The 25,664-nt window shown below is 39.8% G+C and overlaps 1 protein-coding gene across 5 annotated transcripts in view; it reads right to left on the bottom strand.

Moving 5' to 3' along the window:
* Positions 1–3,746: 3,746 nt before the first annotated feature.
* The window catches only part of LOC128573044 (olfactory receptor 2W3), a 32,148-nt gene continuing 10,230 nt past the window's right edge, over positions 3,747–25,664 (bottom strand). For 2 of the 5 annotated variants that reach the window (XM_053573262.1, XM_053573266.1), the window contains exons 3-5: positions 19,682–19,704; positions 19,481–19,581; positions 3,747–5,198 (exon numbers count right to left, since the gene is read on the bottom strand). In XM_053573262.1, coding sequence (XP_053429237.1) covers positions 4,243–5,198; positions 19,481–19,581; positions 19,682–19,704 — 1,080 coding nt within the window. In that variant the 3' untranslated portion in view covers positions 3,747–4,242. Of the gene's footprint in view, positions 5,199–7,858; positions 7,987–14,054; positions 15,254–19,480; positions 19,582–19,681; positions 19,705–22,728; positions 22,960–25,664 lie in introns of those variants that run through there. The other 3 variants (XM_053573263.1, XM_053573265.1, XM_053573267.1) reach the window with 3 other exon arrangements.

Raw genomic sequence — 25,664 nt, 5'->3', positions numbered from 1 at the left:
GACTCCATCTCAAAAAAAAAAAAATAAAGTTCATGGTCAAAATCAGGATTCAGTAATCTTATTGTTTTGAAGTGTCTGTGTCTTTAAATAACAGTAAGGATAGAATCAATACACGCATTGAAAAAAAAAAAAAAAGGAACACAATTATAATTGTTCATTCCTTGCTGGGAGGCCAAGAAAAACAACAGAAACTTGATCAAGAGAAAGCTCCTATTTATATATCTGAACAGTAGAGATTTTAAAATTTATCTTAGCATGGTTCATGATAGAATCTGGGCATTTCATATGATTAGGTAGGTGAATGGCAGACATCAAGGGCCCCTGCTGATATCATTTTATGATATAGATTATAGAATTATATGTAAACTAGATATAGGGCAAAAACCTGTATAGAAATTATAACCTTCATAAACCAACATGACTTTGAAAATTAGACATTATTTTAAACGTGAGAAAATAGATAGACCTTGGGTGGCACCTGTGGCTCAGTGAGTAGGGTGCCGGCCCCATATACCGAGGGTGGCAGGTTCAAACCCAGCCCTGGCTGAACTGCAACCAAAAAATAGCCGGGCATTGTGGCAGGTGCCTGTAATCCCAGCCGCTCAGGAGGCTGAGGCAGGAGAATCGCGGAAGCCCAAGAGCTAGAGGTTGCTGAGTCCTGTGACATCATGGCACTCTACTGAAGGCGGTAAAGTGAGACTCTGTCTCTACAAAAAAAAAAAAAAAAGAAAAAAGAAAATAGATAGACCTTTAATAGCCAATGCAACCTTAGGTAAATGAGAACAAATTGGGAGGCATCCCTTTATCAGACTTCAAGCTATACTACAAGGCTATGGTGACCAAAAAAAGATTGTACTAGCACAAAGACAGAGACAGAAACCTACAGATCAGAATAGAGAATCCAGATATGAAACCATCCTCCTATTTGCATCTGTGCATCAGCACATGTATTACTACTTTAATTAATACATTAGCAGTTTAGCTCTGGGTAAATTTGAACTAAAAATCTATCTTGTTATTTCACTTTCATTTATGCAAATGTATTCCTAATTCTTCCATTGAGTTTCTGACAAAAAATGATAAAGTAATTTGATAGCTTGGTTCCATCTATCAAACTAGTAATTACACGCACATAAAATGATGAACTGTATCATTTCTTAAAACTGGTCAAAGAAATTAATCAAAATCTTTAATTTGTTGGTTGTATGCTTTCAAGCAAATAAAAGATAACTTTGCCTTCTTTTTCCTCTAGTCATAAAAGATAGGCTCTGCTAAGGAAAGGGAGCACACAAGAAACAAACACTTACTAGTCACCTGATACAGGCAAAAGGAGGAAGGCGCAAGCAGTTTAATGAATCCCAGGTTGGCAGTTCTTTCCTGGGACACTTGGCATAGCCACACTCTTGCTCTGTAAAGTCTGTCTCTGGAGTGCGGCTTTACTTCACTGTCCCCAGATAACCCTCAGATTACACTGATCATATCTGTGGAGACCTAGTTCCCACAGAAGTTAGTATATTTCAAATAGTAAAAGTCTTTCCACATTTGTTATCAATTCATTCCATTTTATTCTCTTTGGTGGGTATGAGCTATTTTAAAAGCTGCTAAAGTCCATCCTCATTTCCAGCTGAGATATAACATAGTAAAATGATATCAAGATCAAGAGCAGATATTAAGATCACATCAGAGAAAAAAACAAATACTAATATGGATAAAAAATCAGCAGAATATACAAAAATGGAAAGCAGGTCAAAGGATATACAAAATATTCAGAATATACAAAAATAGATAGCAGGCCCAGAAGTCTGTATGGTAAAGTCCTCCAGAGGACTCTGTTACACAGTAAAGTTTGCATTCTGCTGTGGTGTTAAACAAATGTGTTGTCTAATGAAGGAATATCTAAATATGACAGGCTCCAAAACAATTTCCCAACCGATAACAGCTCCAGGCTCTTTGTTTATTCTACCTCTCTCTGGTTTTCATAAGCCTACAGAGATTGCATATTTATTTATAAGGAAGTAAATAAAAAGCAAAATTTGTATTCTAATAAAAAATGGAGAGTTGGCTATTCCAAAATACAAGATTCAATGAATATAAAGCAAAAACATACAAATCTACAAAATGTAGGTGGGAAATATATTATTTTCCTTTTGTATAACAGCAAAACAAGAAGTCATTTTTGTATTAGTTTATCTCGATCTTAGATTTAGGTTTAAATGATCCATGAATCATTATTTATAGGTTAACTTTTTGGTTTATCCAGAACCTTTGGGGAAAATGCTAAAGGTTGAGGGGGAAAAATAAAAACAAAAGAAACAAACAAAAAACTATGTGATCTGGTGAGAAGTTTTGAGTGAGAACTTGAAAATAGAAAATATTGAGCTCTTGAAAAGAAACTTCACCGAAGATGACAGATGAATGGCTAATAAACACACACAAAAAAAGTTCATCATATTTAACCATCAGAGAAATGCAAATCAAAACTACTCTGAGATATCGCCTAACCGCAGTAAGATTAGTTCACATCACAAAGTACCCAAAATGCAGATGCTGGCATGGATATGGAGAGAAGGGAATACTTCCACACTGCTGGTGGGATGGCCACCTAATATAACCTTTATGGAAAGAAGTATGGAGAATCCTCAAAGATCAAGAGCAGATATTAAGATCACATCAGAGAAAAAAACAAATACTAATATGGATAAAAAATCAGCAGAATATATAAAAATGGAAAGCAGGTCAAAGTATATACAAAATATTCAGAATATACAAAAATAGATAGCATTATTTATAGGTTGATCTTCCATTTGATCCTGGAATTCCATTACTAGGTATCTACTCAGAAGAACAAAAATCATTTTACCACAAAGACATGTGCACCAGAATGTTTATTGTAGCTCAGTTCATAATCGCAAAGTCATGAAAGCAATCCAAATGCCAACCAATCCATGAATGGGTTGACAAATTGTAAATATATATACATCATAGAATACTATTAAGACACAAAAAAGATGAACACTTTATATCTTTTATGTTTGCCTGGATGGAGTTGAAATACATTCTTCTTAGTTAAAATATCATGAGAATGGAAAAAATAAATATCCAATGTACTCAATATTAATGTGGACAAACATATGAATAATTACATGCTCACATGAACAATAAATCACAAATATAGTCTAGTATGGGGACAGGGGAAGGAAGGAGGAGGAGAGTGGCAAGATGAGGGAGGAGGACGATTGGTAGAATGAGGGAAGGCAATTGGAAGGATCTCACCTAATGGGCACAATGTATGGGTGGATCCCATGCCCTTTGGCCAAAGGTTTCTTATATAACTGGAACTTTCCTTGGAAGTGAGAACAATATAATCTGAAATTTTGTATCTTTATATTAATTTGAAATAATAATAATACAACATTTGTTAAGGAAGGCAGGAAGGAGGGAGAGGGAGGGAGGAAGAGAGAGGGTGAGAGAGAGAGAAAGAAAGAAAGAGAGAGAAAGAGGGAGGGAGGAGAGAGGAAAGGAAAGGAAAAGGGAAAGGAAAAGAAAGGAAAGGAAAGGAAGAAGGAAGGAAGGAAGGAAGGAAAGAAGGAAGGAAGGAAGGAAGGAAGGAAGGAAGGAAGGAAGGAAGGAAGGAAGGAAGGAAGGAAGGAAGAAGGAAGGAAGGAAGGGAAGGAAAAAGAAAAAGAGAAAACTTTGAGCTGTCCTTAATTCCAGTGTTCAATGTTGACTTAGCCCAGTGCTGACACAGGCCAACTGACTCAGGGCTGACGCCTCATATAGGAAGTGACCCACCTTGCAGTACCCACAACTGAGCAACTGCAGGGTCACTGTAGACATGTCCAAGGAGCTGGCCACCCTCCTCTCTATGCAGAGAGGCACTTGGTCCACATCAAAAACAGTGACAGATTTAGGGTCATTTTGACTAAAATGGCTAGCATTGAAGTTAATGAATTTATAACAAACAGCAACAAAAACAAAGCTCTGATTGGGAAGAGTTGTTTCCTACTTGGCACACTGATATAAATTGGTGGAAACTCATCTGTACAGCTATTTAGCTCACTGTTCATCATATCTGCTTTATAGAGGGGTTTGTGGACAGTATGTGTTGTGCATTCACTCATAAAACATAGTTGGAAGAGGAAAATAAGTTGGCTAAGACAAAATCTAGACCAGTAGTTCCAGATGCCACCACTGGGCCTAGACAGAGTTGATGGACAGGCTGGAGAAACCCTGGAGGTGCCCTCACTCCTTTCCCACCTCTCTGCTCCCCAGCAGTAACCTTCTCAGTGCCCCCTTCACCTCTTTGTTTCTGAGAGTATAGATCAGGGGGTTCAGGAGTGGTGTGACAATGTTGTAAAAGAGAGTGAGGACCTTGCCTTGGTCCTGAGAAGAGCTGTGTCCTGGTTGCATGTACATGTAAATGATGTTTCCGTAGAAAAGGGAGACCACAGTGAGATGGGAGCCACAGGTGTTAAAAGCCTTCTGCCTCCCTGATGCTGACGAAATTTGCAATACGGCCCTCACAATGTAGCCATAAGAGATGAGGATAAACACCAAGGGAGACAGCACAATACCCACGGCCAGGACGAAGACAGTCCCTTCAATAGCCATAGTGTTGGTGCAGGCCATCCGGATCAGGGCTGGCATCTCACACAGAAAGTGGTCCACCTTGAAGTGCCCACAGCGGGGCAATCTCAGGGTCACTGGAGACATGGCCAAAGAGTTGGCCATTCCACAGCCCCAGGCCACTGACACGAAGCCCCGGCAGAGCCCGGGATGCATAACAGTCATATAGTGTAGGGGCCTGCAGACAGCAATGAACCGGTCATACGCCATGACAGCCAGGAGCAGGCACTCCACACCTCCAAGACCCAGGAACAGAAAGAGCTGGATGGCACAGCCTACATAGCTGATGGTCTTGTCATGTCCATGAAGATTATACAGCAGCTGGGGGATGGAGCTGGTGGTGAAACTGAGGTCCAGGAAGGAGAGGTGGGCAAGGAAGAAGTACATGGGGGTGTTCAGGTGGGGATCCAGCCAGGACACCATGATGATGGTGGTGTTGCCAACCAGGGTGAGCAGGTATGCAATCAAGAGGACCACAAAGAGGATCCTTTCCAGATGGGGACGGTCAGAAAACCCCAAAAGGATGAAATGATTTGGGGAGCTTTCATTGGTTCTGTCCATCTCTACTGCACCTGAACAGAAATATTGGTACTAATAATAGGCTATATTAAGGGAGAACTTACTATAAACCAGGCATTCTTCTCTCCTTTTTACATTTATTTATTCTTAAACCCAACAACAGTAATATAGAATTGGCACAATTCGTATTACCTCCAAACTTGTAAGAAAGGAAACTAAAACAAGTGTGTGTTAAGAAAAATGTCATATGTAGAAAGAGGCAGAGGTTTTTGTTTTTGTTTTTGTGACAGAGTCTCACTCAGTCACCCTGGGTAGAGTGCTGTGGCATCATAGCTCATAGCAACCTTAAACTCATGGGCTCAAATGATCCTCCTGCCTCAGTCTCCCAAGTAGCTGGGATTATAGGCATGTGCCACCATGCCCAGCTAGTTTTTCTATTTTTAGTAGAGATAGGGTCTTTCTCTTGCTCAGGCTGGTCTTGAACTCCTCAGCTCAAGAAATGCATCTGCCTTGACCTCCCAGAGTTCTAGGATTACAGGTGTGAGCCACACAGCCTAGAACAAGTTATTATTTTTAGGTAATTTTTAATTACCTATGCAGATAATTAATATATGAAATGATAATTTTCCTAAAGCAACATACACATAAAATATCTCTTTTTCTTATTTGGGTCTGGTACTAAGAAGATAAAGTATATAGTTTTTTCTTCCACAGTACTATACACTGCTTGAGGGAAAAAAATTGTAACAGATAATATGACTTTGATGCAACAAACCATACATATGTGGAGAAATCTGTACCAAATTCCAGCTTCAATACTACGTCACATTTGAAGAAAAACATATATGATGAGATAAACAAGTCTCACAGCATATAGAGACAGATTCATATATGCTGATCTACAGTGACAAACTCTCTGGTTATAGTCCTTCAGTGGCTAAGGCTTAGCCAATGTCACATATTTATAAGATCTCAGAAAGCTCATTTACCTTTCGCAGTTTTCTCATCTAAAATGGTAATATCAAAACTTTGCTCTATGTATTTTACAGACATGTTTTGAGATGTTCAAAATAAGGAAAATATGTATATTGGTAAAATATATAAAATTTTAGCATATATATGAATATATGTGTGTATATGTACACATATATGTGTATACATGTGTTTCTACATATGTTAAATAATGTTGATTTGCCATGCAAACACAAACTTGGAAAATAAACCCATGAATCCAGGCAGAGAAATTCTGAAGGGAAAAAAATACCTAATGAAAAGAAAATATCTTAACATACATCTAAACAACATACTTTGAAAATATAATAGCTAAAACACAGTAACTGACAAAGCATTTGTGGGAGAGAGGGAGTGTGGATCCCTTCTCTATTCCTTATACCAAAACAAACTTCAAATTTATTTATTGAGACAGGTCTCCTGTTGTCTTGCCTGGAGGGCAGTGGCATGATTATAGCTTTATTTTGTCAAAATAAAACTCACATTTCAGATCTGTTTCTTACTTCGGCCTGACAAATCTTTTTTAAAAAATGAACTCTTCCTCATTTCACATTGTGTATCAAATCGGTACACCGAAACCCATAAATGCATCAATGTACACAGTTACGATTAAAAAAATAACTTAAAAGGAAAAAGAAACTCATAAAGTAAGAGATATCACTATTTTATATACGTTTGGCTGGAAGTTTTTAAGCAAAATTAAAAGGTGGAATGTGATTTCTTGTTCACTTTGAGAAACAAAGGCTTATGAGAAAAATAAATAAATAAATAAAATAAACTCTGGTCTCAAAATTTTAAAAAACCACAAAAACCCCTTTAGTTTGTGTGTCTTTGTAGGGGAATCAGAGCCCTGATTCTTAGTGTAAGACTTGCTTCTTTCTTGAGACATCTAGAGAATCACGAGAATGGCATGTGAGTTATTTGTGTGATCAGAAAACTGGCATCCAAGGGAGAATGTATACTTGAGGTGTGGCAATAATAATTATGGTAAAGATTCTATGGATTCCAAAGGTTTCTTGATTCTGAAGGCAGAGATTTGGTTCAAGGTCCATGGTTTTGCAAAAACAAAGGTGAAGACCTACTATCTGACTTTCTCCACGTCCTCCCTCATCAGTGCTAATGTCTAACAAGCAGCTTTTGTCTACTTCCGAGGGAGGGTGGTGGGGCCTTGGTGTGTGTCACACTTTATGGGGACAAGACATGATTGCAAGAGGGACTTTACCTAACAATTGCAATCAGTGTAACCTGGCTTATTGTACCCTCAATGAATCCCCAACAATAAAAAAAAAAAAAAAAAAAAACTGAGGTTTACTCAGGAGGGCTCCTCCCAGAGTTCCTCAGTCCCTCGACATAGACTTTGGGTCAGGCCTCTTCATAAAGACCCCCTCATCTGGTGACCCCAAGCCCTTTATTTCTTCATGCACATATTGTCTCTTCAGCGCATCTATAGTTCATTTTTTAAAAATAATTTTGCATTGGTAAATGTATAGTTTTGTTGTAATTAAATGATGAGTTGTGATGCATGTGTTGTGTTTACCTTTGTGCCTCGGTGTGTCTGTCACTATCTGTAAATCTTCTACGATCAAGGAGGATGTTCTTCATTTTCTGCTTTTGTATCCCTTCAGGGCTTCTGTATGTAACAAACCAACTGTGAAGTGCTGAACTCTCAGTTGAGCTTCTAAATACATACAAATCTACTCACCATTTTTGGTTATATGCTGCTGGGTGACACTGAGAGTCTGAATGCAGGAGGAACAGCTCTAGTGAGAGGACCTCTGTCAGATCATGCAGTATCTTCTACCTCTTGGGTGCTCACAGGTGCTGCAGCCAGGTGCAATTCCAGAAGTGGGTAAAAATGAACGTGTCTCTCAGGCTTCACCTATTCCTCTATATATCCAATCGATCACAATATTTGTGCCAAAGGGTTTACAGCAATTACAGGATTATGCAGCTCTCTTGAGGAAAGATTGGAGCAGGACCTTGACATTGTCTGGTTCATCTCCTCAAGTGCTGGGGAAACTTCAGATCCATAGGGATCATGAACACATGCATTGAGGCATGTTGTTGGTGTGCATCACACCAATTTCTCTAATCTCCCATAGGGTCCAGACATAAAATGAGAATTAGTCCCTTGTTATAAAAAGAATTTACTTCCTCATGTAAATACAAATGAGGGACTCAATCCATTGTTTTTCTACAGGCATAAATACTGATGGGCCATTTTATTCCCTCCCCTGTTCCCAGTAATTATCATGTGGCTAAAAGAAAAAAAAAAAGCTGAAGTGTAATCCATCCCATTCTACCTAAAACAGAATTATGTGTTTTGTTTATTTCTCTCTATATCTACTCAAAATAGAGCAAAAATTGTGTGGCATTTTCTTTTCACTAATAATTTTATGTGTATAAAGAAATAACCCATTTTCCTAGATAGTGGAATAAATTCATAGGTGTACTGATTAATAGTAAGTTTATTATTAAATTAAGGAACTTACAGGATGACCCACTTTGTTTTGTTTTTTATTTTCTGATTTGAAAGGATGATGTTGACATACATGGGTTAATGCTTTATTTTCAAAAAGTAACTAGGAAGAAATCAAGAAAATATCATTGCTTAGATTATGTACATGTAACCATATTTTTAATGTTCTTGTGAAGATAAAAATCGTATTACAAGGCAGGAAATTTTAATAAATTCATCATCAATAGAAATTGAGTCCATACAATCAGCCAGGCAACATCAGAGAAAAATCAGACTAATTTTTTTGTGTCGATTGACTAAGAAATTTATCAAAATGATTATTTGTATACTTTGGAGTAGATATAGTCATAGAATTGGAGAGTGAAGAGAATATTTCACATAAGTGAATGTGTAGAATTTGCAAATTTATAGACCGAAGGTTTTACACACCGCCGCCTTCTTGTCCTCCTCTCTGTCTGATAGAAGAACAGGCCCACAGAGGGACCCAGGAGCACAGTGAAAGCAGGCACTGAGGGGTCCACGCTTTGAGAGCAGACAGGTTTAATAAATCCCCATGTTCCCAATTTCTCTGCCCTTTGGGAAGCTAGGATTTAAACTCATCACTCTAAAATTATTCTGTTACTTTTGCTGGGTAATGAGTCTATTTTACTTCTCATTCCCAACTAGCTCCCAGTTTTCTCTCTTTAGGGCCTTCTCAACATACTAGAAAAAAATGAGGTTTATTTCTTTACTTCATTTGATAAATCAGTCACCTGATTTGGGGGCAGGGGTAGGTGGGATGAACTTGAGAATGCATGTAGTGAGAATAAGATGGAGTCAGTCAGGCTGGGGCTGAGATCAAACTGCTGGTCTGGCCAGTTTTGGTCCTATGTGACTTTCACCTTATGTCTCCTTGTTGTCTTGTAAATTCAGCAATAATCTAAAAGTGTATATCTTGAGTAGTATAAGGTTATTGATTTAGGAGATTAACTGTTCTCCAGAATTGTTAGCCTTCTGACAAAGTTTTGTGGACCTATCCCAGTCTCTGCATACTGGCTGACAGTGACAGGCACCTGGAGTCTCTTTGTTCAATAACAAACTGATCAAATTAGTCATTTGAATAAATCATTCAGTCTTCTGGAAATACAGACATAGGTCCTAATAAATAGTTATGGAGGTTATAGCTTAAAAAAACTAGAATCTAGTTTTTGGGGTTGATTTTTAAAATATTCCTTTTTGTTTGTTTGTTTTTTGAAACAGGGTCTCACTTTGTTACATTGTGTAGAGGGCTGAAGGGTCATAGCTCACAGCAACTTCAAACTCTTGGGCTCAAGCAATCCTCTTGCCTCAGCCTCTTGAGTAACTGGGACTATAGGCACCAACCACAGCTCCCAGCTAGTTTTTCTATTTTTAGTAGAGATGAGGTCTCACTCTGGCTTAGGCTGGTCATGAACTTCTGAACTCAAGGGATCCTCCCTCATCAGCCTCTCAGAGTGTTAGGATTACAGGGGTGAGCCACTACACCCAACCTAAAATATTCTTTTGAGAGAGGAAAAGAATTTCATTAGTATTTGTCAGAGCAGTGATTATGGACATGTCAGGAAGGAAAAGCACGATTATTATGTGAGCTAGAAAAAGTCCTACTATATAATAACAGAGGAATGCAGAGAAGTGATGGGGAGAACAGCAGACTCAAGACATCCAACCCATCTGTAGAGGGAGCAGCTCAATGCATAGCTCCGGTGAAAAGGCACACAAAACATGGAAGATCCAGGTGTAGTGGTGCGCACCTGTAATCCCAGCTACTTTGGGGCGAGGTGGGAGGATCCCTTGAGCCCAGGGGTTCAAAGCTGCAGTGAGCTATGATCCTGCTACTGCACTCCAGCCTGGGTCCCTTGAGCTCAAGAGTTCAAGAACAGAGCAAGACTTTTTCTTAAAAAAAAATAATAATAACAATAATAATAATTAAAAATAAATAAATAAAAAAGATTTTTAAAGCTATTTTTTTCAAAGAAGTAGTTTCAGTCCATATAAGTTTGTATAAATTTTCTCACATTCTTAGCAAGTATAACATTTGAGACATGACTTATGGAGTGAATAGTAGGCAATGAATCATTCAAAGGTGTCTCTGTGATGTCCTAGGGCAGTGGTTCTCAGCATTCCTAATTGCTACATTGTTACAAATTGAAAAAAGGGGTTGCAACCCACAGGTTGAGAACTGTTGTCCCAGGGAATCAAAACCCAGATGGCTCAATGGGACTACGCTCAGCATGCCAAGTTATTACATCACTAAAATCTATCATGTCTACAAATTCAGCCTTCTATTCAAATTTTCTCTACACTCCAAAATCAATTTTACTCATTAGTACTTGCCATTACATTTTATATGCCAGTAGATGTCTAGTTATGAATAATAACAAGAATTATTATTATATTATATCACTATAATATATATTAAATTTCACAAAACACCTTCAGATCCATCATTTAATTTTGCTTTCCAGATAGTCAATCATTTATTCTAGAGTGGTAATTACACATGAACCAGTGTTTGTGGTGCTTGGGATCTATCAGTGAACATATCACTGTCAATTCACAACAATCTCTCCCCCTCATGGTGTTTACATTCTACCATTAAAAGGGAAAAAATAAATTAATAAATAAACCCAACAAATATAAGAACAAAGTAATCCATTGGAAGTTGACACATGTGATGTGGGAAACAACAGAACCTCCATTTATCCAAGTGAGGGAGACAGAAAGTGGCTCTGGGTGGGCCCTGGGGTGGGTAGACCATGTGGCATTCACTGAGAAAGTGGAGCTCAGCAGACATGAAGGAGGAAAGGGAATGAGGTGGAGGGACACCAGGGCAAAGGGCATTTGAAGTGGAAGCCACAGCTGAGGAGGTAAAGGCCTCCATGAGGCCAGGTCTGCTAGAGCAGGATGGGAAAGGAAGTACGAGGAGGAGGGGAGGAACCAGAGAAGGGATTGGGGTTCAGATCCTCTAGAGTCTGAGGGCTTATTGTGAAGAATCTGACTTTAAATTGAATGAGAGGTCACTGTGATGATACTACTGTCCTGGGTGCTAAAAGGGTCAGCCCAGCTCCAGTGTTGAGAAAGGAAGGTCAGAGGAGCCGGAGCCCAGACAGAGCCACTGTCAGGAAGTGAATGTGGCATCCAGAGGAGGGGTGGAAGCTCAGGTCATGGCATGGAGGCAGAGTGTTCAGGGCTAACCAAAGCCTAGATACATCCTGAAGGCAGAGACTGAAGGCTATGCTGGCCCACTGGGTGTGGGATGGTGAGATTGGCAAAGGAGTCACTTGATATTTGGCAGTCAGATGAGGAAGCTGCTGTCTTCTGAGATAAGAGAGGCCTGTGCCTTTGCTGTTCTTGTAAAGGCCAAACCCGGGAGAGGTTTAGGTTAGTTTATAGGCACATTGAGTTTAAAACGTCTACTTGATGTCAAGTGGACAAGTGAATATAAAAGACTAGCATTCATGAGAAAGGACAGGAAAGGTCAGGAAGTAGGATTTGGAGGATTTTACAGGTAACAAAGCTGAATGCCAGAGGGAATAGTGGAAATCTTAGGAATTAGAAAGGAAACATAAGGAATCTTAATAGGAGATACAAAAAGCCTTATGAAGCTTAGAAAGCAAGGGATGAAGAAAGACATTAATGACTTACATAAACCATAATAAAATGCACAATTAGATGACAAGATTCAAGGCAGAAGGGGAGACCAGGGTGTTAGGTTATACAGTAGGGAGGGGTATCCCTGAGACTCTCTTCTCATTCTCTGAAGTAAAAGGATGTGTAGAAATCTCCTTCCCACCCAGAAGGCTTCCTTGTCCCAGGGAATGGGTGGAGCCCACCTGGAATGTGGGATTTTAGACCAGAACTCAGCCCCTTTTGATCCCGTGGAAAGGGGGCTGTAATGCTGAGCTAAAGCCCATTCCTCCCAACCCCTGCGCCATCATGCATCAGAGGGGCCCAGAGCATACATGTTTTGTAAGACATCAACATGAGGATTGTACAGATGTGTTATTTCCTCTGTTTAAAAATTATAGAGACAGAGAGGGAAAGTGCTTACTTACAATCAGAATTAAAAAAATATTAAAAGCAAATTGTTAGTAACATGATTGAAAGGTAAGTAAAAGATGTCGGTAGAAAGTTAAAGAAGAGGAAGATTAAAACTTTGGCAGCTTATTATCAGGATAATGTTAATTTTCCTTTAATTCATATGTGTTTGTTTATTTATTTATTTATTTAGAGACAGAGTTTCACTTTGTTGCCCTTGGTAGAGTGCCAGCCATGGTGTCATAGCTCACAGCTCAAACTCATGGGCTCAAGCGATCCTCTTGCCCCAGTTTTTCATTTTTAGTAGAGACGAGGGTCTCACTCTTGCTCAGGCTGGTCTCAAACTGAGTTCAAGCAATCCTCCACCTGCCTCAGCCTCCCAGAGTGCTTGGAATACAGTCATGAGCCACCATTAAATGGATAACATTGAAGCATTGATCATTTAAACATTGTAACATTAATTTAGCAATTATTTATGAGTCACAGATACAGAGAAGATGGCAGTGAAGTTACCTTTCGATGCCTTTTAAGAATTTTTGTTGCAGGCCAGTTCTGGTGGTTCATGCCTGTCAACCTGGCACTCTGGGAGGGCAACGTGGGTGGATCCCTTGAGCTCAGGAGTTCGAGACCAGCTTGAGCAAGAGCGAAATCCCATCTCTACTAAAAAAAATAGCCAGGTTGTGGCAGGCACCTGTAGTTCCAGCTACTTAAGAGGCTGAGGCAAAAAGATCACTTGAGCCCAACTGTTTGAGGTTGCTGTGAGCTATGATGCCACAGCACTCTACCTAGGGGCACAGAGTAAGACTCTGTTTCAGTCTCAAAAAAAAAAAAGGAAAGGAAGAAATTTTGTTGGAAGGGTCAGAACAATTAATTTAATATTTAATAAGCTAAATATTATTATTTCATCACCTATACTTACATTGTTTTTAAATAGAAAAGTTGAATTTAAACTGAAAATGTCAACTATGCCCTTAAATATTTACCATAACTCTGTAAGGCCAATATCATTGTCTCACATGTAGGAACAATGAAAAGTAGTTGAGACTGGGAAAGGGGTTATGAGTTTGACTTCTCATAACTAATAAATATTTAGGTCAAAGGACTAATTGAATCAAAATTCTGAGGAATCCCCACATCACAAATAATGTACCCAAAGATAAAAGAAAAAGACTAGGTAGGAATCCACGATATTAGAGTCAGAGGAACCAATTTCCTAATCTTCAAAAATTCATTCCCAAAATAAAGAGAATTTAAAGATTGAGTATAGTCATAGGAATGGTATAAAGAAATGATTCTCACTTGACCAAATAATAAGTAAAAATGAAAACAAAAATTAATAAACCAGAAAGAGAGAGGGTAACAGAGAGAATGACAGAGACAGAGAAAAAGAGAATGAGAAGAGTGAGGAGAAAGAATGTAAGAAAAAGGAGGGTAAATAAATTATGGACTAGCTGGGGAAGGTAGCAGATGCCTGTAGTCCCAGATACTCAGAAGGGTGAGGCAGGAGGATCACTTGAGCCCAAGAATTTGAAGTTGCTATGAGCTATGAAGCCCTGGCACTCTAACAGGGGCACAGAGTGAGATTCTGTCTCAGAAAAAAAAAAAAAAAAAATTTTTGGTTCTGATTAAGAATGGCTATTTCTGATTCTTAATATATGGAAGATTTGGAATGAAAGGATCTTGAAAGAAATGAGAAATTATAATGAAGGTATAGAAATCTTTGTGTAATACAAGGTCATTAATTTGAAAGAAGACCCATTAAGAAAGTGTGAGGAGTCATCAGCAAATAGAGTTTGATGAGATTGCTAAATTTCCAAAATTATTATACTCGGCAGCGTTGAAGGGTCCCTCCATATATGCAAATACTTCATATCTTTTCTCTTGGGAACATGTGTTGAAACTTGGCATATTTACAGCCTTCTCTCCATTCTAGGAACCTCTGTTAGGCTAAGTCTATATTAGGAACAGAATTTTAGGAATGTTCATCTCTAACACTAGAGGCAGGGTCATAATGAACCTGGGATGCCATATTTCCTGACTCTGCTTCTGTCATAGGTGACAAGATAAGAGGCATCATGTCACAGATGAAAAAATAAGGCCGGAGAAAGCCAGAAAACAGCTGGCTAAATGTGTAAATGTAAGAGCCATTTGTGACATTATAAAATGAGATTTCACCCGCTTCATAGTCCAAGAAAATCCCAATGCACCTAGGCCTTTCCAGCTGGAGAAGAGGCACGGAGGGAGAGGTAAGGACCATGTACTCACTCCCCTTCAGCAGCCACATGGCCCAGACCCCGTTCTCAGGAGACGGTGTGCTTTCTCCCTTCCGTGGCATTGCATCTTGACAGACACCCAAACCCCACTCTGTTTTTTCTCCCACAATCACCTCCCAATAATGCCTCCCTGAGGAGAAGCTCTGCAAACCCAGGACACAGGGCCATGTGTCAAATCGCTCAGGGTTGTTGGGGACATCCCTCCACACTTCTCCTTCCTGCACTCTGCGCAGGTCAGCAGTCAAGAGGAGGCTAGGATGTGCAGTGGCAGGGTCCAGCTTTACATCAACTGTGGAAAGAATTTTGTGCAACATGTGAAAGGATGGAAAGGATGTGTAAAAAAACTCAGGAAGCCACTGAGAATAGTCACATGGTTGCCCATGCTTCTCTAACAGCTCCTAGAGAAAACAAATCAGTATTTCCTCTGGCAAGTCACTGAGCATGTTCATCATTACTCTGTGGGGCATTCCAAAGTTACTACTGCATAATCCAGAGCTCATTTATTTCCCCCATATAAACATAACCATCCATTTGTCCATGACAAATGGACAGTCATTTAGGATTACTTTCATATACATACAAAGAAATTTTTTGTTTTTTTTGTAGAGACAGAGTCTCACTTTATGGCCCTCGGTAGAGTGCCATGGCCTCACCCAGCTCACAGCAACCTCCAACTCCTGGGCCCAAGTGATTCTCTTGCCTCAGCCTCCCGAGTAGCTGGGACTACAGGTGCCCACCACAACGCCTGGCTATTTTTTGGTTGCAGTTTTGGCCAGGGCCGGGTTTGAACCCGCCACCCTCGGTATATGGGGCCGGCACCCTACCGACTGAGCCACAGGCACCGCCCCATACAAAGAAATTTTGAAAAACAGCCAGGTTTTGCTATTTTGTTCAGGCTAGTGTGGAGAGTAACTTATTCACAGGCATGATCATGGTGCACCACAGCCCCCAAATCCTGGAATCAAGGGACTGCCTGCCTCAGCCTCCCCCTTAGCTGGTAATACAGGTGTGCAACACAGTACCTGGCTTATATCCAAACTTATAAACCCCTTAGGAATTTTTTTTCTTACACTCTATGAGAAAAATTTGTTAAAATGAAATCCACTACTTTCAAGGTTATGTTACTGAGGGCAGACTCTAAAATGGATCCATGACCTTCACATCCTGGCATTAGCCTCATGATTATGTTATATTATTTGACAAGAGAAAGACTATATGGGTGGGTCTGATCTAACTGCATGAGCCCTTGGGAATCAGAAAGTTTTCTCTGGCTACTTGGTTGGTGGCACATTCTCCTAGTGAGATTAGGATGTGATAGGTCATTGCCGGCTTTGACAGTGGAAAGGTCATGTGAGGAGGAAAGTGAGTGGTCTCTAGAGCACAGAGTGGGCCTCCACTGATACCAGCAAGAAAACAGGGACCTCAGGCCTACAATATGCAGGAAACTACATTGTGTCAAAAACCTGTATGAGCCTGGATTCTTGCCCAGGCCCTTCAGAGAAGCCCAGCATGGCCAACACCCTGATTTTGGCCTGGTGCAACCCTGAGCTGAGGAGCCAGCTGATTCCACCAGTATGTCTGACCTTTAGAACTGGGAGATAGGGCGGCGCCTGTGGCTCAGTGAGTAGGGCGCCGGCCCCATCTACCGAGGGTGGTAGGTTCAAACCCAGCCCCGGCCAAACTGCAACAAAAATATAGCCGGGCGTTGTGGCGGGCACCTGTAGTTCCAGCTGCTCGGGAGGCTGAGGCAAGAGAATCACGTAAGCCCAAGAGCTGGAGGTTGCTGTGAGCCGTGTGACGCCACGGCACTCTACCGAGGGTGGTACAATGAGACTCTGTCTCTACAAAAAAAACAAAAAAACATGTGCACCTAGATATGAAACCTCAGTGAAGAACAGAGGATATAAAATATTCAGGCATTCCCTTATAAGCTTTCAAAAGTAGTAAATTAATTAATGTAGTTATTTTAATATCATAACAAATACTAGCCATTACTGCTACTGCTAACACCATTGCTCTTTCTTGTCTTTAAACTACTCCAGTGAAATCATTGATATTTAAAGCTAAGTGGTTATGCAAGTAGACTTTGCGCACATATCATCTCATATACTAACTCATGTACCAACCCTGAAAACATGGCCATTATCATCCCTACATTACACATTAGGAGATTCAGAGTCAAAGAGTTTATAAGATTTCCCCAAACTCTGCAGGTAGTAAATAACAGGAACTGAACAGTAGGTCTCCATGGAATTGTGTATTTAACAAATGCGATGTCTTTAGGTGTCATTCCTGCTCCAGCACATTTCTCTGCTTCATTTGTAACAAAAGAGATGTGTGAAATGGCTTTTGATAAGGTCTGCCTCCCACTTTTCTCCCTACCCTTTCTCTCTTAAAGTCTATTGCTCATCCTGAAATGACCACACTCAAACCAAACTGCCCAGGTCCATCTTCCCAGTGACCTCTACATTGATAAAGGGATATTTGTCAGAGTTCATCACAAATGATTTTTCTGTAGCACTCAATACTCAGGAATCCATTTGTTCTGGAAAAAAAATCTCTCTTTTCCAAAGATACCAGTTGTCTCTTCTTTCCTTCCCTCTATACTCACTGCTCCTTTATTTATTTATTTATTTTGAGACAAAAGTCTCACTCTCATACCAGCAAGAAAACTGGGACCTCAGGCTACTCGGGAGGCTGAGGCAAGAGAGTCTCCTAAGCCCAGGAGGAGGAGGTTGCTGTGAGCTGTGTGATGCCATGGCACTCTACCTAGGGTGATTAAGTAAGACTCTGTCTCTACAAAAAAAAAAAAAAAAAAAGACTCTCTCAGGTCATTGTATACCCTCCAAGTCCATTGAATTCTCACAATCATTTACTATCCCCTAAAATCATCCACATTTCCCCATTTCCCTCTCCTCCAACCAAGAAGGGTATATTGGCATCTGTATATATTCCATTGATTACTGGGTAATCATGCTCCTGTGATTTCCCCATGCTTTGCATGTTAAAATATTTTATACCTTTTCTCCTACTAATTTGCCTTGGTTCAGGGTTTTCAGTGAACCTTCAGAGGGTGAAGGGGAAGTTTTCCCTAGACCCTTACACCTGGGCACAGCTTATAGTTTGGCACAACTGTGAAATATTCAGGGAAGCCACAGGCCCCCTTTAGCCTGCATGCCTTCAAGAGAGGGCCTGAGTCACCTTAACTGTGACGTTGTGAAATACATATTTGGTCATCACACTGTTTCCAGATACAGAGCTCCTAAAATCTTTGGAATCTCCCTAGAGAAAAGAGTGACTTTTGTATGCTAATGACATGACTAGTGGCTGGGAGCCCCTAGAAAGTCTTACAATGGGGTCTGGTTGCCAGAGGAACCAACCCTGAGACTAGAGTGTTGGAACTTTTGGTCCCCCACACACACCTTTAGGGAGGAGAAGGACTGAAGGTTGAGACAGGTTATAACCTATGCTCACATGACTGGCGTCTTGTGGATGGGGAAGTCTTGTGGAATGTGGCCTCCAATCTGTCAGATCTGACACTTCTCCAGGTTTATAATGTCAGAATCAAACTGAATTAGAGGACACCCAGCTGGAGTGTCTGCTGGAGACGTGACTGGTAGAAATCCCCACACATTTTGCTGACCAGAGGTGCTGTGTTGCATGACTTGTGTAAGTGAATTCCCCTGTCTCTTTAAAAACCATGAAAATAAGTAATCAAAATATAAGCTGGTGGAACTTTAAATGTTTTGAGCCACAAAGGAATGTGATTATGGGGCTTGAGTCATGTGACAGCAGCTGTAACCTTTGTTTTTGTTTACAGATTAGTCTTCATCCTTATTAATAAGGCTTTATAAAATGTAAATTACTAAGGGTACCAGGGAGACCCCTTCCCGTCTTCAGTGTGGATCATCACTATAGATTAACTTCCCCCTTTACTCTTTCAAACAAAGATACCACAACTATCACACTGTCTATGATGAACTGTTAAATACATTCTTTTAAACTGGAAAGGAAATAGAAACAAGCTATAATTAATCCAATTGTTGTAACTCAGCATTTCCTATACAATACTCATTCTTTGATAGAAAATGTTATAAAGCCACTACATTTCTTTGTTTTCTGCCTATATAAACAAGATTTTAATTTTGAACTCCAGAACACTGACACCACTTCTTTGGAGTCTGTGTTTTCCAGGGGTATTCCCATTATTTTTGTTTAAATTAACTCCTGAAAACTGGATGCCAACCCTTTTGATTATCTCAGATTGACCTAACCTTCCCCTTTTCCATGGTTTCCTGTACCAGGAAGGAGGTGAAGGTATGACAGAGAAGTCCCCACAATCCAGGTCCCATCTAGTAATAGACCAATGGCACATACTCAAGGGAAATCTCTGCTGATTTTGGCCAGGAAGACTTTGTATTCTATTGTTACTACAGCCTGCCTGGCAGAGTGATAAACGGCAATGACAGCCAAGCCCCAGGCATCACAGTCTCCCAAACTCTAACTCACAACCTACCTTGAAACCTCTTCAAAATTTCTCTCATCCCAGGTATGCAACATACTGTCTTCAGCTCCATGGGAATGGTCTCTGGTTCCAACCGTGTGACAGCCTTACTTCTAAGAAGAGCATAGAATGGTCAGATGTCATACAGTAGGGTTATCCACCACCCTCCTTTGCCTCTCCCAATCCCTTCCATGATTCAGAAAGGAAACATACCTGCTCAAGGCTCCTCTCACACCCTGAGAGTGAAAGAGAAACACAGACAGGTGTGAGTCAAAACTGTAATTTGCTTTTAACAGTTAGATTGGGGACATATCATGTAAATTTCTTTAGGAATTATTGGAAATAATTAGTGACTAAGGTAAAATTATAGGGGACAATAAATCTCTTTTCATCAAAGCCAAAAATGGGCTGCCATTAAATTTTTTCAAGATTCTGAAATAACCTAATTAGTCCTAATTAGAAAAAGAATCAGACTACATAAAGTATAGGTTAATTCATATAACATCTATCAATTTAATTATTTTTGAATCGGTGATTATGGCATTTGGATTATTTTAATAGAGTTACATTCTGTGCCTGATGCAGATGCATTTGGAATTTAAAATAGATTCTAAATATTTACAGAATTTATGTTAGTAACAGTGGTAGGTATAGATGTAACATATTTTCCTCAAGGTCTTTATAACAAAAACCCAGATCCCTAATTCTTTGAATGAGCATACCAGAACTACTCATATGAGTAGTCACCTAAGTACATAAAAAAAGAAGTCATTAATATTTAGCAACATTTTACCTCAAAGAAGGCTATTAAATTAGTGTACATTTATTTATTTATTTATTTTTTTGTAGAGACAGAGTCTCACTTTATGGCCCTCGGTAGAGTGTCATGGCATCACACAGCTCACAGCAACCTCCAACTCCTGGGCTTAAGAGATACTCTTGCCTCAGCCGCCCAAGTAGCTGGGACTAAAGGCGCCCGCCACAACGCCCAGCTATTTTTTGGTTGCAGTTCAGCCGGGGCCGGGTTTGAACCCGGCACCCTCGGTATATGGGGCCGGCGCCTTACCAACTGAGCCACAGGTGCCGCCCAAGTGTACATTTATTAATAAATAAACATATCTGGAATACGTTTCTCCTCTCCTCCTAAAAAATAGTCACCAGTCTGATAAATTTTGACAGGGCATAAAAGCAGGGGAAAAATTCACTTTACCCAGTATAGAAATGACAGGCCTTGGTCATGGCCATTGGGGTTAAAATATAGCTTTCTGGTGGAGGGGAAGAACAGGAAACAACAGCATAAAAGTAAATATAAATTACTGAAGAATATATGCTTCCTAAGATTTGTATTGTAAATTACTTTAACATTTATTTGGTGCTAAGAAATGCTAAACGTAAATGAGTTATGTGAAATACGGTGAGGTAAGGCAATAAATGTTACTACTAAAAGTGTTGGCCTGGTGTGGCAGCTCAACTAGCACTGTAGGAGGCTAAGGTAGAAGTGTAAAAGCAAGATCCTGTCTCTACTAAAAGTAAAAAAACCAGCCAGGTATAGTGGTGGGAGCCTATAGCCCCAGCTACCAAGCAGGCTGAGGCAAGAGGATTTTGCTCAAGCCTAAGATTATGAGGTTGCTGTGAGCTATGATGACACCACGACACTCTACCCAAGACAGCAAAATAGGACTCTGTCTCAAAAAGAAAAAAAAAAAGAAAGTGTCAATGTTCCTGTGTTCATTTGCTGTTTGCTACTTAGAATATTAATTCCTTTCTGACCCATACTTTGCTTGCAAGGTAATGAGCATAGCAATAATAATAATAATGATACCAATAATGCCAAATTTTACTTGTCTGTAGATATTTTGAAGGTAAAATGAAACAAATTAAATTCAAATGCTTTGTAAATTAATTCATTTAATGATCTCCTGCTGTGTCACTAGTATTGTTTAGTCCCTGTACCTATGAATTTTATACAGATAGTTAGCATGGTTAATTATATTCATGGCACTTTAAGCGTCAAGAACTAAATCAGACAAGATGGAATCTGTGGGTCAGCTATTAACACAAATGAATTAGTTTAGAATTCCCTGAATAAGGTATTGAGAATGAGACAGAAAGAAGTGTGCCCAAATTATTTTCTCTTGCGGCTAGATTTTTTAAGACAATATGCATCCATCACCAACTACCAGTTTCCCTTGTTCACTTGGGATAGAATGTCTCCATGGAGGATTAAAAACAATATTTACTTTCACCTGTTATTTTTGTTTCTGCTCTCTAATCCTCAATAGATTGGGAGCAGGTTACATGGGTGTCCAGGTACTCTCTCCTCACCATGCCTGGAATGGACATGCAATATGGGCTAGGCCAGCGGTTCTCAACCTGTGGGTCATGACCCATTTGGGGGTCTCCTGCATATCAGATATTTACATTACGATTCATAACAGTAGCAAAGTTACAATTATGAAGTAGCAACGAAAATAATTTTATGGTTGGAAGTCACCACAACATGAGGAACTGTATTAAAGGGTCGTGGCATTAGGAAGGTTGAGAACCACTGGGATAGGAAGTGAGGGTTTGCTTACAATGTAATGAAAGAATTTCAAGTTGGACAGTTTAAAATATTACTAAAATTTTTGGCTATTTACACTGATGTGAGTTACCCAAGACTTTTTTGGACTGTCTCAAAACAGAAAGGTCATTGGTTGACAGACTGGCTGTGGCACCTGTGGCTCAGTCAGTAAGGTGCCGGCCCCATATACCGAGGGTGGCGGGTTCAAACCCGGCCCCGGCCGAACTGCAACAAAAAAATAGCCGGGTGTTGTGGTGGGCACCTGTCGTCCCAGCTACTTGGGAGGCTGAGGCAAGAGAATCGCTTAAGCCCAGGAGTTGGAGGTTGCTGTGAGCTATGTGATGCCATGGCACTCTATCGAGGGCCATAAAGTGAAATTCTGTCTCTACAAAAAAAAAGAAGCACTTCTCAGCCAGCATTGTGTAGCGCTTGTCCTTTCTCTATCTGTTTAAGTTTTCATAACTCATTAAATAAATTTTGGTCTTTAATTTTTTTGCCTTCAATGTGAATTATACAATTCTCTATAATCTCTTATGATTCTGATGCTAAGATTTAGGATTAAGATGCCTTCTGGGTAAATTCTAGGATGTCTTTTTCCTAGAGAACATAAAGGCCTAAGTGTCTTCTCTGAAAGTCACTGTCCTTGTCTCAGTCCCCACAGTGCACATCTGCTTGCCCTCCTGGCAGTTGGACTCACCTCCAGCAAAGCCAGGGCTGGGCGCTGGCACCTGTCCTCCAGCTCTTCTGCCAGGTCCCGCAGAGCCCTGCTGTGCTGACTTAGCCGGGTCCTGCCCTCCCTTAGTCTCTGCAGAGTGGCCCTCTCCTCCTGCTCCAGTTGCCTCAGCTGTAGCTGCTCCTCCTGGGCCAGAAAGCCACGGTATTTCTCAAACTCCAACCTCAAGCACTGCCTCTGCATTTCCACTTTCTCCTGGAGTGACACAGTGGATCATGTCATTGGCAGTTGAGGCACAGTGTCAGGGCCTCCTGCCTTCATGTATGGGACAGAGGAGCTGGAGAAGGCAATGTCTGCACTCCTCTTGGCTGATTGGCTGCGTTCTAACTACACGTGGAAACCAGAATCCATTCATATGAGAAGTGGCCTGGTAGAGTTTTCAAATTCAGAATTTCAGAAATACTGTTTTATTTTTCTATTCAGTGTCAGTATCATGTATAAAATGTGGCAGGGGGAGGAGATGAATAAGTGGATTAGAGCTAAATATTGAAAACTGAACTATTGAAAATTGACGATCATGAAGGAGTCCCACTATAGAAGTTACTGTTTACTATTAGATTAGTCACTGGAAGCTCTAGAAACAATGGAATTATGAGGAGATTAGAGAATATGAATTCAAAAGGGCTTAGATATTAGAAGGTGAAGCTCTTTTATAATATGGCAATTGTGAACCCCTACAATAAAGCTAATAATGTTCTCTAGAAAGTCAAGAAAGAACTAAGTGACTCTCAGGCCACCTAATCAGGACGTCTGCCCAAATCTCATGTTTACAATTTTTGAATAGCCTAAGGAACAGACTTTGCAAGACTTATTATGCTTAAATTGTATTCCATTAAGTATATAGGAAACTAAATTTAAACTTCACTTGACAGGAAAATCATCCTCCCAAAGTATCTACAACTTGGATTCTCTGCACTGTTTTTAAACATAATTTCTTGATTTGAATAAAAGGACAAACTCTAAGGAGCCCATAAGACTCAACTCCTTCTTCTCATTTTCCATCTTTACTTCCTTCTATCACTTTCTAAATCACTAGATTCATGTAATTGTGGCTTCTTTTTAATATCAGCCAACTCTGCATTTCATATTCTGATTTCTAAATGGTGTTGACATGTAAATCTGAGCAACTATCCCGCATATTAGAGACTGTGCTGTTGAGGACCGGGGCAGATGACTCAGCCTGGGAACAGTAGAGCTGTAATTGGGGCATGAGGATGGTGTGGTGGGAGGTGATTTGCTTGCAATTCATCTTCCCTTCACACCGTCCTCTTGAGCACTACAATTATATCTGCAGGTATAGAAAAAAGGTTTTTTGTTTGTTTATTTTTATTTATTTTTGTCAAATTTAGAGTTCATTTTTATAAAACCTTGCTGCATTTGGCACATATACATACATTCTTCATCTTAGTATATCACCTCTACTTTAAAATAATCAGTACAGGGTTTTAAACTGCAGGAATGCAGATCTTGGTTCTGGGGATTTAATAACTATATAGTCAGGCCAGGATTGAAAACAAACGACTTGGATTATTAGCTTGGCAAAAAGAAAATTACTAATCAATATTTAACTTTACCATAATTTATAAACTGATAGGAAAATATGAACTTGCTCCAGGAAAAAATGCAGTAAAAATGGTCCTTATGTACCTATCTGTATGAAGATAGAGCAAAGGACTAAATTTTTAAGGAAAATAAGGAACAATTAAAAAAATACAGAGGATTAGCATAAGAGGATTATTTGGAGAAGGAAAAAGAATAGGAATATTTTATAAAATGTATCCTAGATGTCGTAGTAAATAATACATTGTATACATGTATAGAACTATTCACAGTTTCCATGCACAGTTGAAACTATAACTGTCTTAACATTACTGACATTTTGACAAGATTATTGTTTTCTTGGGAGGTTTATGGACTCTTGTGCATTGCAAGGCATTTAGAAGCATTCCTGGCTCTACCATGTGATAGTATCACATTACACCCGCCTCGCACACACATATACCATCAGTTGTGACAACAAAAAAAAATATTTCCAGGCCAGACAATACTTCAGTAGGACAAGGATACAATATTTTTTTCTTTTTTTTTTTTTTTGGCCGGGGCTGGGTTTGAACCCGCCACCTCTGGCATATGGGACCGGCGCCCTACTCCTTGAGCCACAGGCGCCGCCCGATACAGTATTTTTTTAAGGCTAGGAGTCAGAGACCAGCCTGCACCACTAAGTGACAACCCATCTCTAAAAAATAAAAGAAAGAATATCTGGGTGTGGTGGAATATGCCTGTTGAGCCAGCTACTCAGGAGGCTGAGGGCGGAGGATCCCTTGAGCGAAGGAGTCTGAGGCCGCACTGTGCTATAATTGTACCACTGTATTCCATTCTGGGAAACAGACTGAGACCCTGTCAAAAAACAAATAAAATCAAACAAACAAACAAAAAACCCAAACCCCCAGATATTATAAAATGTCTCCATGAGAGGAGCCAAGAAAAATCCCCTCAGGCAAAGGGGATTTTTAACAAAATAAGTAGGAGAAATGAAAGAAAGAACTGGTTAGTTGTAGAGAAAAGGGTTTGGATGACTGAAAAGAGGATGAAAGTTCAGATCACCTTTGTGTATGTAAGTGATCATTATTAGCTGCAATTCATCTGTTATAAAGTTGTGAAAGATTATTTCATTTATCTGTCAAATATTTTCTAAACTAGGAGCAATGGTATGAGACTCTGTTCTAGATGATAGGGATACTATAATGAGATTTACAATAAGATGAAGTTAGTAAAGCTATTTATTAGTTGGATTGGGTAGTGTCAAGAGTGGCAAAAAGAACACAACAAACCCTACATATAATGTGAGGGGATGGGATGATGCAGAAAAGTGCTGAGACACTTGTTTTGAGCAACTGTGT

Source organism: Nycticebus coucang, chromosome 20 (assembly GCF_027406575.1).
Source record: "Nycticebus coucang isolate mNycCou1 chromosome 20, mNycCou1.pri, whole genome shotgun sequence".
Lineage (NCBI taxonomy): Eukaryota > Metazoa > Chordata > Mammalia > Primates > Lorisidae > Nycticebus > Nycticebus coucang.
The sequence above is the reverse complement of the archived record's forward strand: the minus strand, read 5'-3'. Positions and strand labels throughout refer to the sequence as shown.